Source organism: Chinchilla lanigera, unplaced genomic scaffold (genome assembly GCF_000276665.1).
Source record: "Chinchilla lanigera isolate Chin_1 unplaced genomic scaffold, ChiLan1.0 scaffold00002, whole genome shotgun sequence".
Lineage (NCBI taxonomy): Eukaryota > Metazoa > Chordata > Mammalia > Rodentia > Chinchillidae > Chinchilla > Chinchilla lanigera.
The window spans coordinates 25,966,192-25,983,625 of NW_004955403.1; the positions used below are offsets into that span (position 1 = coordinate 25,966,192).

Sequence of the window (17,434 nt, forward strand, 5' to 3'; positions counted from 1 at the left end):
TTGGGAGGCTGAGGCAGGAGCATTGTGGTGAGTCTGAGGCCAGTCTGGGCTACATAGTGAGTTCAAGGCTAGCCTGGATTACACAGTGAAACCCTGTCTCAACAAACAAACAAACAAACATGAAATATAAACCAAACTCTACATGAATATTTTAATTCTGACAGTAAAGTAGTAGTTTTATCATTAATAATAAAGTTAGGTTCTGGTGAAACAACTGCACTACTTCATTTTCTCCTTTATAAGTGCTGAATATATGTAATTCATGCTCCTGTACAAGATTCTACTCTTAAAATAACAGGCTGTAATCTTCACCAGTATTTCTCACATTTCTGGAGGAGGCAGCCAATCAGATAAAGCAGTGATTGACGGCGAACCTTTTAGAGCCAAGTCTAAATTTTCAATGATACAAACAGCCTGCTGTGGCATACATGCCATAGCTTCGTCACCACTGACTAGAGTCTATAGAGACCTTTGGGAGCGCTAGTGAGCTCTATGGATATGATGTTGGCATACAGAGAAATTCAATAGTCAAACAAAGGTCTGAACACCCTCAGTTTTTAGATCTCCTTTATAACCTTTAATATCTTTTAGCAGCAAGAGACAGATAAGTGCTTGTAAATACATGTAAAAATGTAAAAAGTGACTTGACGGACTCTGTTATGGTTTGTGTCTGGATGTCCCCCCAAAGCCTCATACAGTCATGGGGTGGGCTTCTAAGTTTCTGGTCCAATGCTGGGATTATAGGTGTGAGTGCTATGCCTGCCCTGGGTGGGGAGCCTGCATACAGTGTAAGAGGACAAGAGGCTGCTTGCTGTTGCTCCTCCCTTTTGCTCTTGCTGCTCTTGCCATTTTTCGCTGCCATGAACATTTGCCCTCTGCTGTGTGTCACTCTGCCTTGGAGCCAGCTGAGTATGTACTGAAACCTCCACAAACTGTGAGCTAAATAAACCTTTCTTTCCTTAATTTTAGGCATCGGGTATTTTGTGTCAGCAATGAGAAAAAAGTAACGAAGACAGACGCATAAAGAAATGCAAGTCACTACAGGATGAAAACACTTCAGAACTACCAGGTCATACCAGATGTAAATGAATCATGTACTCTTTTTCATGATATCTTTCATTTTGAGAAATAAATGAGATTTTTGAATTGGCAGCTTAAGTGGCAGCAACACACAGAATATGAGCCACAGAATACGAGACTTCTTGATGTGTAATGAATGGATGTTCAAACCTTACACTGTGCCTTTCCCGGCACCAGTTTTATTTTAGAGGGTTGCTCATAAGAACGTGTTCAGAGTGGTGTGATATTTGCTTTTTTTCCTGTCCTGATGCATCTCTTTTAAGACCACAGACATTTCAATTTTTTTATAAAAAGAATAAAAACATAATAAAATAACAACATAGACAAAAACAAAACAAAGCAAAAACAATTAAAATGATACAAGGTTTCAAAACAAAATGACAGGAATTAACAGTGGTTGTTCTGTTACATATTGTTATCTTCAATGAAGTTGTTCAGATTACCAGATGTAAAATGCAAGATTGATCAAACCGTTAAACAGAATAAAAAATTATTGAAAAAACCATTAGAAATGATACAGAGCTTCACCAAACAAGATGGTAGGAATTCACCAATGGCTGTTATATTACATATTGTTGTCTTTAAATTAGTTGTTTAGATTACCAGATATAAACATGCAAAATTGGTCAACAATTTAAGCATTAACTGTTCCTTTCAATAAGCCATTAGACATCAGCAGTACAATTATTGTACCTATCTATTTTTTTCCTTCCTTCTTTCTTTCTGACCGCAGACATTTCTAAATTAAGCAACATATGTCTATGACTTTTGAAATGTCTACAGCAAGAAAGCTCTCATTTTGTGCACAATTCTATTGTTCAGAAGAACAAACGTGGAGAACACGTGATCCTAGAGAGCAGAATTAGCCTCTGGAACTATTCCCCACAGAATGGTATGAAATGAGAATTGGATAAATTCCCTGCAGTGCAACCTAGCATGGCAAATTAGAGCTGGGTCTTAGATCCTGGCCTTTGCTATGTCAGAAGAAAGTTCAGTACTGCAGTATTAAAAGAAGAAAGTGAATTTGGAAATTTCTAGTTGATGGACTGGTGAAAGCAGAACTCTGGCTCATAGATGCAGTGAGAGTTGGACTCAGGGTCACCTGATTTTAAGCACAGTTTCCTCACAGGGTGAGCTAGTGCTTGCTTTCCAACAGCCTGCAAAGCACTGAAGAGGCTGGTGTGTTGGTACAAATGAGGGGTGAGTTTTCAGACGAGTAATATATCTAGTGTGAAAATGTGTGGTTATGATGACTGCAAGTCGGCAGCTGGCAGCTGGAGCACCGGGATTTACAAAATGCATGGTTTTGGGAAATCTCTGTTCAGCAGCCGGCACACAAGAGTATTTTTTGTGATTGATGTTCTGAGATTTTGCTGTTTCAGAAGGGTTTGAAATAACATTACAATTTTGAATAATAGCGGCAGAAGCAGAGAAACTGAGATCAGGTTAAGAACCCTTTGTATATTACATCTCCACAATTATCCAGTCATTTGTTCTATCATCTAATTCAATTACACACAGATCCAGTGGCAAGTGCAGGTTGGATATACTAATTTATTTTGTCAAATTCAATGGTCTTAGACGAGAGAAATATTTGCAAAGAACAAACCACAGAGCAGATATCAGTAGCACTATTAACTTTTTAATTGGAAATTATGCTATAGCCTATAGCATACCAGCATTTGAAGATGCATAACAAATTATATTTATGTATAAAAGTCATACTTCATACTATTTTGCCATATTATCTTGTGGTAAGATTATTGCAAACAAGGACTTGGGATATGGTATTTCCTCGCATGCTTCATTTTTAAATATTAAGTCAATAAAGGAGTGCTGAATCTAGTTTTTACAATTTAGTATCTTTAACTGACTCAAATTCAGAGATCTGTGATTGACACTTCCTTTGATTCATTAATTGGTAACATAACATACACAAAGCTGAATTTTAGCCCTAAATGTTTAAATGCCCCTTGGCTGGTATTAGTTAATTTAAGGTTTTTATTTTAGAATTTTGAAGAACTGGAGCAAGGACAAGGTAAAATTTATCATCTGTTGGATGGGCTTGTTAGCAAACTAATACTCTGAACATCAGAGAGGGAAATGTTTAATATATCACAGTGTAACAAATTTTAAAGCATTTTAGATGCTTCCATTTAGAAAAAAATTAATATATTGATTGAGTAGTACTTATTTCTATTCATTGATGTATGGCTGAAGATTTTTGTTTTATATAATATCCTGGCAGTACTTGTTAATTTGGTAGAAGCATACTCTCCAAACTTTAAAATAAGAAGACAGTATGTCTATATATTTATTCTATATTTTTAATATTTTTCCTATTAGTCCAATTAATGGCACTGTTTAAAGTATATGAAATAGAGGGGCTGGGGATTTAGCTCAGCGGCAAAAGCACCTGCCTGGCAAGCGCAAGGTCGTGAGTTCGGTTCCCGGTACCGGAGAAAAACCAAAAAAAAAAAAAAAAAAAAAAGTATATGAAATAGAATAAAAGGATGAGAAACATACATTATTATATTTTACTTAATTATTAAGTTGATAATACTTTTCATTTTCATAAATTTAGACACCTTTTTCAGTTTCTTTTTCCTTTGTAGCAGCAATTCCTACAATTCACATGACTGTAACACTACCCAGGAAAGTGAGGATACAGAGGACACCAGGCAGAGTCTTATAATCAGTAAGAAGATGACTATAGCCAGGCAAACAGAAGGAATATCTGACAGTAATTTCAGCTTTTTAAGCTAAATGAAGAAGGTCCAGTAAGCTGAAATGCTGTATATGTTGACCTGTTAGGTCAATTTAGATTACTAGGCAATGACATCCCTATTTTTATCAATGACATCATAATGTGTCTGATTATTTGAGCATAAAAATCTTGTGCAGTTTCCACATCTTATTTCTAAGCACAGTACAACCTCCCATTCTCTGCCTTCTGCTGGCTGACTTCCTTGCTAGCCTCTTATTTTATGTACCTAGAATCTGGCTTGGTACATCAGCTTTCTAACAGATCTTCACATTACCCTGAATACTTAATGCCAAATTAATCTTCCTAAGAGGCCACTCTGAATATGCTCCTGCTTAAGAACCTAAGATGATTCCCCACTGTTTGTGTTATCCTATAGATAGAAGAGTGATTCCTTAGAGCCCTCAAGGCCCCTATCAATTGGATATACTTGCCAACTTGCCTGTCACTCAGGGGGATGTAATTCATATTCATTCATTCCCACCCCACTCCCCATTGTCCTGTCTTGTTCTTGTTTGGTTTAATCAGACTTTAGGCCTAGCTCAAATATCAACCACTTCAGGAGCATTCCTTACCACCTTCCCCCATCCTTGGAATCTTTTCCTTCATAGAACTACCTTCACTGTGGAAGCCATGTGTGATTCAGTCTCATAGAATAATACTGATAATGTTCTTTGGTTTCTCACATATTCTTTTCCCTAGACTGTGAGTTCCTGTGAACTCTATCTAATATTACTATTTGTCAAAGTGCCTGGCACATAAGGGATCAGTTAATACAATCAGTTAACAATGATTTATTTAATACAAATGAATACCAATATAAAATTCAAACTTTATACTTTGCATGCATAGCACATAAAGCAAATGCAGAAGCCCCAAACTTGGTGAGGATGATATACAGAAGAGAAAACTGATGAAGAATCACGAGAGAGGAATTATGAGTATCACTTCCAAGTTAATACATAGTGAGTTAGTACACAATGAGTCCATATTAAAAAGTATCACGAATAATAGCTCTGACTCCAGAGTTTTCTTTTTGCCAGAAAAAGAGATTATAGCTTGAAGTAACTTGTAAAATGACTGTGAGATAAGTGTAGTTTCTTGTGTCTCAGAAAATCCTCCCACAGAAACAACATCATCATTGGAACATATAAAAATGGGGAGTGTGGTACAGTGAAAAAAATTTTTTTTTTAGAGTGCTTCAAATCTCTGCTCCACATTTCTTAGCTGTAAATCTTGGGGAAGATAGGTAACATCCTCAAACCTCTATCACTTCATTTGTAACCCAGAAAGATTGTGGGGTGTGGATCTGCAGTGATATATATAAAATATCTGGCACTCACTGTGCCTGGCATAGGATAGGTCAGCTTGCTAAAAAGTTAACTGCTTTGATCATATTTCTGTCATCTACTGCCTGCGGCATTTCCACATTGAGTCGGTGTGTACACCTGTTTGTCTTTCCACTTTTCTCCACTGCTACCATGAAAGCAAAGCCAGAAAAATGTTGATATTCTACAGTGCTTTCTAATAGCAGAGGTTTGCATGCTCAGTATTCTGGGGGAGGTTTAGTGTTAATCTTACCATGTGACTGACCCATTAGCTGAAAGTCCGAGATCAATATGGGATCTCCAGAAAAGGTCATGGGACCATGCCTGGTCATCCTGATATGCAACGGCTTTCAGTGGGGCTTTGTTTTTATTTGCTAGTCATCAATCTTTATGCAATAGTTTAAATGGGTTATGTTGATTTATTGATTGAGAGTATCTCACATGAAATATCTCTGATTTTTAAATCTGAAATCACAGCCTTAGATATTTTAACAGCCATACTAGATCCAGCATGTCCAACCTGCCTTGCTTTTTGCTAGCTTTACGTTGAAATATTGCTTCTCCCCTTTGTTTGCTGCCCTGAGGAAAGGCTTTCAGTGAAAGGTGTCTAGAAGAGCCTTTACTGTACTTCTCCATCTAAATGTACACAGCAAGTAAAAGACTAAAAACTTGGGAGCTGATAGATTTGCTTTAACTATATTCATCCTCAGCTCTGAAGAAGGTCATTACCTTCATAACAGCAATGTAGACTACTTAAATCTGGCCACTTTTCCACCTTAGGAAAATGGCAACTACAGGCAGAGGTGAGTGGAGCAGGGAGCTAATAAAGGCTATGAAAGTTTCAGAAGTCCCCATTTGCACGGATCCCTCGCAGGCCTAATGAAAGGCCCGGAAAAAATGTTTACATGATGTATCTTTTTTAAAAAATATTTTAAAAACGAAAATATTTTTAGATACTTTTTCTTAAACAAAGTCTCACAAATTGAATAAACTTTGGGCCTACCAAACATGATCTGCCACGTATACCGGTCAAATTAAAAGGACTTCCTTGAACTTTTCTACTTGAATTTTGTTATTTTCAATCTGGCTTAGATTACATAGGTCAGTGATTGAAGCTTACAACTCTCTTTGTATTATACAGAGGTAGCCATTACAGTATTTTTTGTTTGTAACAGAATTTATTTTATGAACCAACCTGAAAATACTTCTCAAATTATATTGCATATTTTGCAATATATTATAAAATAACAGCTCAGTGAAGAAGAGTTAATGTGTAGATCGTCTGTGATACTGAGCTTCCTCTCTCATGAGGATGTCACTAGAAAACAATTTCACAGTCACACTGAAATGTAAAAAGTGCATTTGAAAGTATGTAATAACCTTTGAGCAAGATGCTTACCTATGTCTAAAATCTTTATTTCTTGGTGGAAGCAGATAAAAAAAGGTGAAAAAAAGCACAGTTAGAAAAGCCTTCTAAAACATGAAGTAAATATTGAGATTTTAATTAGTTACATGGAAAATTGTTGATTTCTGCAGAAATAACAATGGAAATGAATTCTGCAAGCCAAGGCTTATCAAATAATTCACAGAACAGATTGATTTGATAATCAGATTTAAGCAAAGCAAGACAACAACGTATTACTTTCATTATTGGCATTGTAGCTTATGGGTTGACCTAACTTGAAGATTCAACATTTTAATAAAAAGTTGTAACCTTTATTCATTACTAGCATGTCTTGATATCAGAAGAAAATATTTTATGCCTTAATTTGAAACAGAGTAAAATAAAAGAGGAATACTGATACTACACGGCTATTCTAAAGAAAGCCAAAAATATTTTTAAAAATCATAGTCTCATTCCATTAATGCAGAGAAAATTCATTGAAAGCGATAAAATATTTTGTACTCTTCTACATATATTTATACAACAATATGCATGTATTATCCTGCTATCTTTAACCAAGGACTGAATTGTTTTTTCCTAGGGAGAGTTTTAAACATTGAAAAAGCAAGCTTATACATAATTTAGTATATCACATTCAACATTTCTTTACAAAAAGGCATGCTTGGCTTTCATTAAATCCCAAATTAAGGAAAGACATACCTTAGTTCCAAGACACTCGTTACATTTCCGGAAGGGAATATCCGGCGAACATAGTTGAAATCCCCCACGTATAGGCTGCCGTCTATCCCACAAGCCAGGGCAACCGGGGCCAAGAGTTTATTCCCATCGGCCTGACCATTGCAGCTTGGACAGGAGATGCTGCGCCTCCGTCCATTGCCCATGATACTACTGACAACTGGAGGCTGCTGGGAGATGAACTGATTTTCCCCATTTCCCTTGTATAGTATACCTGGAAGAAAAAACAATGCATCCTTATGATAAAAAGTACAAAGATGAAAAGTGAAAATGTTCCCTACAAATCTTACTAAGACTCAGTGCCTTTTAGATTACATGGGGACACTTTTACTGAAAATTCTATTGGAAGGAACTCTACTCAGCTACCTAATATAAAAAAATTGCACAATAAGTCCATGGGACATATAAAGTGATGCCTATGGTAAATTTAAAGAGTGTCTTCAAAGGAAAGGAAGAAAGGACTAACAATAAAAAATAAAAACCCACATTCTTAACATCAGTGATTCTCAATCCTGGCTACACAATGGAACTGCTCAAAGAGCTGTAAAAAATTCTAATGCTTGGTTCTTATCCTAAGAGATTATTTAATTGGTCTGGGTGCAGCTTCAGCACTGACATTTTAAAAAACTTTTCAGGTAATCTTAATGTGCTGAAGTTTGAGAACCATGCTTTACCTAATATTCTTTAGAGAATAATGTTTGCCTTATTAATCAATGTTGAAAATATTGAAAATTTAAAAGGTACCCTAGGAATAGAAATTTCTTTTTTATAAATTTATCATTCTCTTTTTTAAAGTTAAAATACTTTATGAAAAACAAAGTTAAAAATATTTCCCAATCTTCTGAAATTGCTAATTATAACAGAGTCTCCCTCGGAGGTTGAGTTCTGCTGGTACTGAACCCAGGCTTTGCATATTCTAAGCATGTGTTCTACCACTGAGCTACACCCTCAACCAGTGGAGGCCTGCTTGATTTCTACCATGTTCTCAAAGAATATCCTTGCTTACACTCGCATCTGAAATAAGAATATATATATATGAAATTATTCAAAATGTCAAACAAAACAAAACTGTTGTGAAAGGCCAATTTATTTTTTAAAGTGAATTCTGCTTTAAGGCATGAAAGTGCCAATAATTTTATAAAGAAAAATGTAAGCCTGTTCATTTGTAGTGTTCAATGAAAATGTGAGAAAAAAATTCCAGAGAAATATTAAAGATTTTCATAGTCAGAATCTAGATTTGAGTTGAGACACTAGGTTTTTCATTTTACCACTAGTATAGGTAGATCAATGGCTTCATTTTGGTCTGATATACATGGGATGGTCAGCTGTGACTGTTCAATGCATACTTTATGACACTTCTTACTGTGTTATTATCTATATAAACCACCTGCTGCTTTGACTTTAGAGCTCCATATTTTATATTTATTGGATGTACTATGTTTCAGGGCAGTTCTTAGAGCTAATGACTATACTTCTTAGTAAATATACTCTTAAAAGAATAACCCATGAAAGTATAAATAAAAAACTTGAGAAAGTACTTTTTTTCCTCTACTTGGGGATAATTTTAAAGTGAAGAAGTGATCAGAGTAATTATGCTCCCCTTACAGCTCTGCACACTTTAGGTACATCCTATGATTACTTTTTTAATGCTCTGATATTTGTGTGATGTAATAATCAGCAAATTTACATAAAGAAATCAGGAAAGATAAAACAGGTTTATTCAGAATTAAGGAAAAATAGTTTAAAGAAGGCTGGATCATAACAAGAGATAAAATGCCTTTTGCCTTGAATATTCAAAGAATGCATTAATGATACCTAAGATTCTTCTTTTTGTGATTATGTTATTTGGTAATTATGGAAAGCTAATTTACTATAGAAGCCAGTTCTGCAATTTTCATCAGAAGAACCCTATAAGTCAGCCTACTGCTTTACGGCACCTGATTTATTCAGTCATTACTTTGAAAGATTGGCCCTTCATGATTCTCTATTATGACAGACTAGAAAGACGAACATTAGAATATTTATTTCCAGGTAGAATATTTGTTTCAGGTATCTGCACAAACACCTGTCACTGTCTACATTTTTTGTCTTCCCTTCTTCTGTAATGTATTTCTATAGCTCCTCCACCTTGCCATGATTACAAATCACTTTGTTTATTCAATTAGACACATGTCACTTTGGAAAGTCACTACTTGTCAAACTGTTCCTGGATAAAATTCAAGACCACAATCAGTTCATTCTGTGACTTAGGTTATTTTACGCTTAAAAATAACATGCTTTTTAATTTCGAACGTTTTGCAGCCCTCGAGATTAAACCGAGGGCCTTTGCACTGAGCTGCATTCTAAACTCTCTCTTTTTTTTTTTTTGAGACAGGGTCTAAGTCAGTTAGTTACCTAGGTTGAATTAGAATTTGTGATCTTCCTGCCTCAGTGTGCCAGAGTGCTGGGATTACAGGCACGCACCACCACACCCAGCATTTATAACATGTTTTGAAGTATAGAATTTTGGATAGTTCAGTTTCTATATGTACTTTTTTTTTTGAGATAGGGACTTATTACGAAATTTAGGCTGGTCTTAAACCCACTAAGTAGGCCAGGCTGGCCTTAAATTTGCAGCAATCCTCCTGCGTCAGTCTCCCAGGTGCTGAGATTATAAGCATGCTTGAGATCATATTTTGTAAGTAATGTATCCTTTTGTGATGTCTGAACATACTTATTCAGAGCACATCCACTTATCACATTATCAGGTCTGCTACAAATAATATTTTTGATTCTTCTTTTTTTTCCACAGATTATTCATTTATATTTTTCCTCCTTGAGTAGAATTTTAAAATATAGCTCAAGAACTGAAAAAACAAGTAGATATTCAGAATAGACTAGTAATCTAAGAATTAAACATCTAATAGAAATATTTTGGTGAAATCATACAGTTTTTTTTTTTTTTTTTTTTTTTTGAGACAGGGTCTTGCCAGGTAGTTCAGGATGATCTTAAACTCACTACTTAGCCTAGGCTGGCCTTGAACTTGCAGCAATCCGCCTGCCTCCAAGTGCTGGGATTACAGGCATGTCCTACCACGGCTGGCTAAGTCACATGGATTTTTAATTTTCTCTGTACTTGCAAAAAGTCTCTCTGCCTCCATTTTTGGTAAACCCTTCCACAGAGTTTTGGCTACACTCACTGACTCATGTGGAATTAAACAGTTGTGGGTGACTCTGTGGTGAATTCTCCCACAGAAACCTTTCATGTAGTATGTCACATTCAAATGGTAACTCTGTGGTGACAAACATAACACATTTTAAAGTCCAGTGAAAGAATATTATGCAGTTTCCACTTTAGGCTTTATTACAATTTTTACAAATATCTCATCGTTTTCCTACCAAGAGTAATGCTATAGCACACCCAGGATAAAATATTGCAACAGTCTTATCAGGGTGAGGGTGGGCAACATTAACTATCTGTGAACGAGATCTTACCATTCTGAACATCCAGTACATGATGTTTATCTAACGTCCAGCCGCCCATGTTGGAAGCATCTAATTCATAGCCTTGCAAGATGGCAGTCCTCTTCTCCCACAGAGTCAGGTCCAAGCATGACTCGTATTCATACCCAACTGACACTGGAACCAAAACAAATCACAGTTCATCCCTTCAACTACAGGTGGAGACTTATTTTATTACTTTGAATAAAAAGAACTCCTTTTACAATTGTGTGCTGAGACCATATTTCCACCATTTATGCTCAGTTTATTTTTATACAAGATGACTTAACTATATGAAAGATTTATAAAATAATGACCTCCACGTTATTTTCCACCGGTTTAATAGAAATGAGTCGTGCCCCCTCACCATACCAATTGCTCACAAGGGTTTCATAGCACAAAGGGAAGCTTAGATTGGGCAACTGATACAGAAACTAGGTCAGATAAGTTAGTCCCTAATAGTGATTAGATGGTAACAACTACAAATAATGTTTGCTATCTGAATAATTAAAGCTGCTTAGTTTCTAAGGGCATTCAACTATGGAAGTACTTTTGATAATAAGGCTCAGTAGAACACAAAAAGATTATGACAATGCATTTCTATATCAGGAATAAACAAACTGACAATAAATTAATAATTCATAATTGAAAAAAATTTCAATGTGCACAATGAAATGTGAATTTTAAAAATTTACAAAAAAGTGAAGGTAGAAGTGGCAACTATTTGGTCTGAATAAATTCAAGTCCAAATTATGTTTTAATTTCAGAATAGAACATCTATTTTATTTTTAGGTAAAAACTAGTACAACAAATTTTTTTCTTTTAGTTTCTGAGGTTTTGAGTTGAGCTTTAAGCTATATATCTACATGTCAAACTTTGATAGCACTCTTGAATCATTTAATGATACAAGTGGTTTGATGGTTTGAAATTGTCCTTCCACTGAATTGACTATCCCTTTTAGTCAAAAGAGCAGAAATAATTTCCCCACTCAAATTTTGTCTGATTTCTGTGAATCCTTATCAGCTGAAACTGCCTTAGTGTCAGATACAGAAAACATAAAAAGGATAACAAAAGAGAAGTAAAGCTATAAAGAGAAGAAGAGCATAAAAATGCAAGGGATGCAATAAGAAAATTTGTATGAAAACAAATCAAAAAAGGACATGACCTAAACTATCATTCAGAGCATTCTTTGAACATACAATTTCAGCCAGAAAGGATACTCTTTCTTTTCATCATAAGGAGTGCATCCCTTTTCTCGTGGTAGATCTAAACCTGCCAGCTTACAACTTCCTTAGGATGACCTTACTGCCACCTTTTCTGTTTTTCCACTGACTTTCCACAGGATAAAGTAAATTTTACGAGAGTTACTTTGGGAAAATGTTTTCAGTGCAGAGAAGACTTATGTGGAACTTACCGACAGCTTCAGACAGACCATAAACCTTCTGGTTATATGCATCTGTTTTATCCCATATGAAGGTATAGGCCAAGTTTGGAGAGGCAGGAAACCACTTCTGGAAGAGTCTCCCAACAACAGCTACCATCAGATGCACCTTCATCAGGTTGAACGGTATGACAGACTGGGTCATGGTGATTTTGAGCACTGACTTATACCCCGCAGCTCTGGAACTCAAGTAGGAAAGTTTTAAATCCGTTCCCGGAATTGTAGTTTCTTCATGGAGTACCTGGGTTTGAACAAAGCACACGTGTCTACCTGTGGTCATACATTTTAGAGAAAATATATTTAAAAGAACCTAGTAGAAGACAAAATAAGACACCAAAGAGTCATTCATAAGTACGCCTGTAAGCATTTGAGCTGTTATCTTTTCTTTTTCTTTTGGTATGATACTGGGCTATTATCTTAGTCCACAATTAAAAATAACTTTGCCTAATATTCCCCTTCTAAAAGCCTTTGTTGTTTATTCTGAGATAGCCATGCTTGTGGGACCACTCTTCGTACAGGAAATGCTGAGACTGCTCTGTCAGGCGACATGTACTGACTTGTTAGCTTGCTAGTCACAGTAGATTCTTGCTAACCCATCTTTCACCCTAGTCACCCTGGAGAATCCGATCAGGCATGTGTAAGATTGTGAGCTGAGATCGGTAAAAGGGGCTCAGAATAGGGCCCCTCAGTCAAAGATGTGACCTGCACAAGCTGCCTCACTGAGGGATGCAAACCTATGGCCTCTCAGCCTACATGTAGGTGACTGTACACAAAGACAGGAATAGCAACACAAAAGACCAGCTCATGTTGGGTTAAGATGTCCCAAATTCCCTCTCCATATGCAGTGATAATGTAACAGCAGCACACCCTCCTTCTTAAGTTGTGAGTTACAATCTTGAACTGTTTTTTAATATCATGGTAAATGAGCTAATTTTTTAAAGTTGCATATAATTTTTCCCAGACAGCAATATGTAATTGAGTACGAACAGAGGACATTCAATCATACTTCTTGATTTGGAACTGGACTGTAAAAAGTGAGTATGTTGGCACAAGAATTATCTCTTTCAGGAATTTTAAAACATCATAGCCTTAAACCCCACAGTTGCTGGACACGGTAGCACATGCCTATAAGCTCAGTACTTGGGGAGCCGAGGCAGAAGTATTGCAGATCAAGCCCACACTGGGCAACTTAGCGATTTGGGGAGACCTTGTCTGAAAGTAATAAAAAAAAGGCTAGGGATGTGGCTCATTGTGAAGACTCTTAGTTCAATCCTCAGCACCACAAAAACAATATAAAACAAACCTCCTACAGCTGATCCATCAATGTGCTGACTTGATGAATGCCAGATGATGCACATAAAACATATGCCACAACAGTATTTAATCATTTTGAAAAATATATGTTGTGTAATATATAAAATGTGTCTCAAGAGTTTAGATTCTCTCTGCCAATGCTCACAGCTCTTACATGTACTGTAAAGCACAAGGCTCTGTGTTCAAGACCTGTTTTAGAAACCCAACATTTTCTTTCTAAAGAATAAAATAGAACCCTCAAAGTTTTCTTCAACTACCCCATCAACAGCCATTAAGCAAACATAACTGACTGCCTTTTCTGAGTATTCAGTGTTCAATAATATTTCCCTTCTTTCCAAAACCTCCCATACAGAAGAGTTAGAAATGATGTATACATATTTACCTTCTCCAAATTTTAATGTCCTAGGTAAAGCCTGTGACACTAAGAGCACAGCCACCATTTTCATATGAACAAAGACACAGGTGGTCTAAACAAACTTCCCTTCTGGCCTGTGAGTGAGTACTGGCATGAAGAGGGATCTCACACAATACCGTGGGATCTGACACAATACTGACACGATACCTATTGCTCTCATAGGTACCCCAATTCATTACAGCTGAACTTTTCCTTATCAAACATATGGCAAAACTTAGTCACAGAACTGTCTTAAGCAAAATAGTTTATGACCATAAAGAAACTTTTAGAGCTCCAGTAGACCCCATGAGATTTAAGCCGGGCAACAGTTTTGTAAGACTGCAGGATGTGGAGTGAATAATCTCAGTTTTTCACAATTAGGGTGAAATGTCAACAGTCTTTAAAATAAGTTACTCAATGGTTGAGGATATAGCTCAGGGGCAGAGTGATTATCTAGCATGCATGATGCCCTGGGTTTGAATCTCAGCACAGGAAAAGAAAGTGTGTGTGTGCCTGCATGCGTGCCTGCGTGAGTGTAACTGGTTGCATCTTAAGGCCTATAATGTATTTCCTTTTAACTTACTTTAAAAAATATCTTCCTATAAATTTGATAGGCTCTCTACATGTAAGTCTTTCATCAATATGTATTTCCTGTGACAGGCTAGGAATTGCTTCTCTATTTCAAAGTGTCACGTGGTTTTCCTAGTTTTAATAACTGATTATTGCCTCTGTCATCATTAACCTACTTCCATTGAACAAATATCTGTAATTTAGTTCATTAAAGCATGGATTTCTGCTACATAACTTACCTTTACCATTTTTATATTACAGTATCAGGAAAAATAAATCCTGCCCAAATGTGCAAATGAACCATTAAGCCTACTTCTGTGACCTGCATCATCTGTAAGACCCATTCTTGACCCTGTTAAACATTCAGTTAGAATCTATGCTCTGCCAGGTCCATCTTCCAAATCTCTGTCTAACCTGTTCCTCCTTTTCTGTTTTTACTGCTCTTGAGATTGTTAGGCCCTCTGCACCTCTATTTAGGACTTGTATAGCAACACAGTTAACAATAGTCTCTTCATCGTTTTCTGGGTCACTGTCTATCAGTTATGCATTCTGTCTCACGTTAGCTTCTGAGAAATGCTGAAATAACTTCCTTGGTCTTCTGTTTCCACACTGCTGAAGGAGTTCAAGGTCTCCAGTAGATGTTATTTCGGGGCCGTTCATAATCTGGCCACAGTGCCATCTTCTGCCTGTGTCCCCTTTTGTGTTCTACAATTAAATTGTCCTCCTGTTTTTCTGCAGCGGGATTTGTGCTCAGTGCTACACCACTGCCCACATATTTTATTTAATCTGGTTAATTTAATTTTATGCTTCTTTCCCTTTTCTGCCTAATCACTCTTTAAAGTCAACCTCAGTAGTGATGCTTTTTTTTTTTTGTTTACCTAGGGATCAATCTCTGTTTTGAACTTTCATAGTTGTTCACTCTCATCTTTATTCACAATGGCAGGATCCATTTTTTATTCTGTATATCATAGTAGAGCACCCTGTACATAATGGGATCTCAGTAAATTTTTCCTAAATGTTAGATCACTGTATGAATGCATGGAGAAAATACCCCATGTATTTGTGGACTTGTTCACTGAAACCCACTTCAATGTTCTCGTTTGCCAGAAATTTGCCAAGGATAAACAGATCCTGTCTCCTGTCTGTATCAGGACTAAGAAGTTTAGAGTTACTGCAAGATGAACCTGGCCAGGATGAATTAAGCTGAAGTCACCCCAAGTCTGCTTGCATATTATAATCACTGAGAGTATAATCACTTTTGCATGATTTGTCCACAAGCCTTTTTGTTTTTATATATTGTCTGTTCTTGGCTTGTCTCTATGTCTGCTCTGTCTGTAGGTAATCTTGTCCCATGTGGTAAGGATGGTTGTGTGCTGATGACTCCCAAATTTATATCTTTACTTTCAACTTTGTGGCTGGACTTATTTTCCTATCCAACTTGCTGAAACAACGTCACTTTATCAAAAAGATGTTCCTGGACTAAACTGTATAAAAGTCATACCTATATCCAATTTACCCTACTTTAGTATTTTTGGATAAGTCTTAGCATAATATGACATATATTTATTGTTCAGTGTCTCTCCGTGCTCATTAGCTGGCAAGCTCATTGACAGCAGGTACTTTGCCTGACTGGTTTACTATTTTGCTTCTATACAATACAGCCTGGTATAGAACAGGTGTTCAGTAAAGATTTGAAGAATGAATGCAACAAAGCTGCACGTGCTGTTATAAATTAAAGACCACATACTTTTACTTAGGTATTTATGAATAAAGACAATAATTATGGTACCTAATGGCCTATCTTTAAGATCTGAAAGTTATTTCTAATTGGAAATAGAAGGAAAAACAACCCTCAGATATTTAATAGATAACATGAATAGTTAAGGCATAGCTATTCCTCTAAAAATTACTCTTTTTTTTCTTTGTGAAGAATAGGGCTGTATGAACTATAAATTATTGAGCTTAAGACAGCATATTCAGTTTCTTAGGTAATAATGTCTTGAGAAAATTAATGAACATTTTTGTCAAAAATTACCTTTCACAAAACTTAAATTTTTTTATTTTAAAAATAATAAAAAACAAAAATGACAGACTTTCAAAGCAAAATCATAGGAAATTAAAAATGGTTATTATATTGCATATTGTTATCTTCAAAGTAGTTGCTCAGATTACCAGATATAGGCATGTAAGCACGATCAAACAATATAAACACTAACTGTTCCTTTCAATTAACTAGTCAAAATTAGTACTACAATTACCTTAGTTATCTTGTGTTTGTATATGTATGTGTGTGTATATATATATATCTCCCTTCCTTTCTCTTTTCCCCCATCCCAGTTGTTCTTTCCTTTTGAGCATTTTCTCTCCTTTTATAATATCTGTTGTACCATTTGGATCTTATTCACTCCTTCTGTTTCTTACATTAGGGAGACAATATGATGTTTACACATGCAAGTCTGATTTATTTCACTTATGAGTACGGTTTCTAGTTGTATCCATTTACCTTGAGTTTATCTTTCTTTCTACAAAACATTTTTTACTTGCAATAATAACTAAACACTAATTCATTGGGCGCAACGAGCATGTACAATAGCACTTGGTGCCAGTACCACTAGGTACCATGTTAGGCTGTCAAGTACACAGAGGCACCGAGGTTTTTTTCAATAGGTGAAAGACTGAACAAAGGCATTATTAGTGGTTGAGTTTAAGCACTTTTCCATTTAGCCACAGCTAATAAATATATACAGAGACAGCCTGAACAAATATTTTGAACGTATCTTTAAGAAATAAATAACTGATTATCCCAATATAACCATATGTGCTCTGCATTCATCACACTCTGTGGAACTATTGAGGGTAGTATTAGAGTCCCGTAATTCTTTCAAAATTTCCTTGGCAATCATACAATCTAAAACTTTCCTGT

At 36.0% G+C, this 17,434-nt stretch overlaps 1 protein-coding gene across 2 annotated transcripts in view; it reads right to left on the minus strand.

Moving 5' to 3' along the window:
• Tenm3 (teneurin transmembrane protein 3) overlaps nt 1–17,434 on the minus strand; it is a 613,899-nt gene that overhangs the window by 45,273 nt on the left and 551,192 nt on the right. Inside the window, exons 18-21 of one of the 2 annotated variants that reach the window (XM_013513152.1) lie at nt 12,207–12,474; nt 10,787–10,930; nt 7,277–7,526; nt 6,572–6,592 (exon numbers count right to left, since the gene is read on the minus strand). In XM_013513152.1, coding sequence (XP_013368606.1) covers nt 6,572–6,592; nt 7,277–7,526; nt 10,787–10,930; nt 12,207–12,474 — 683 coding nt within the window. The remainder of the gene's footprint in view (nt 1–6,571; nt 6,593–7,276; nt 7,527–10,786; nt 10,931–12,206; nt 12,475–17,434) is intronic. The other variant, XM_013513154.1, reaches the window with a different exon arrangement.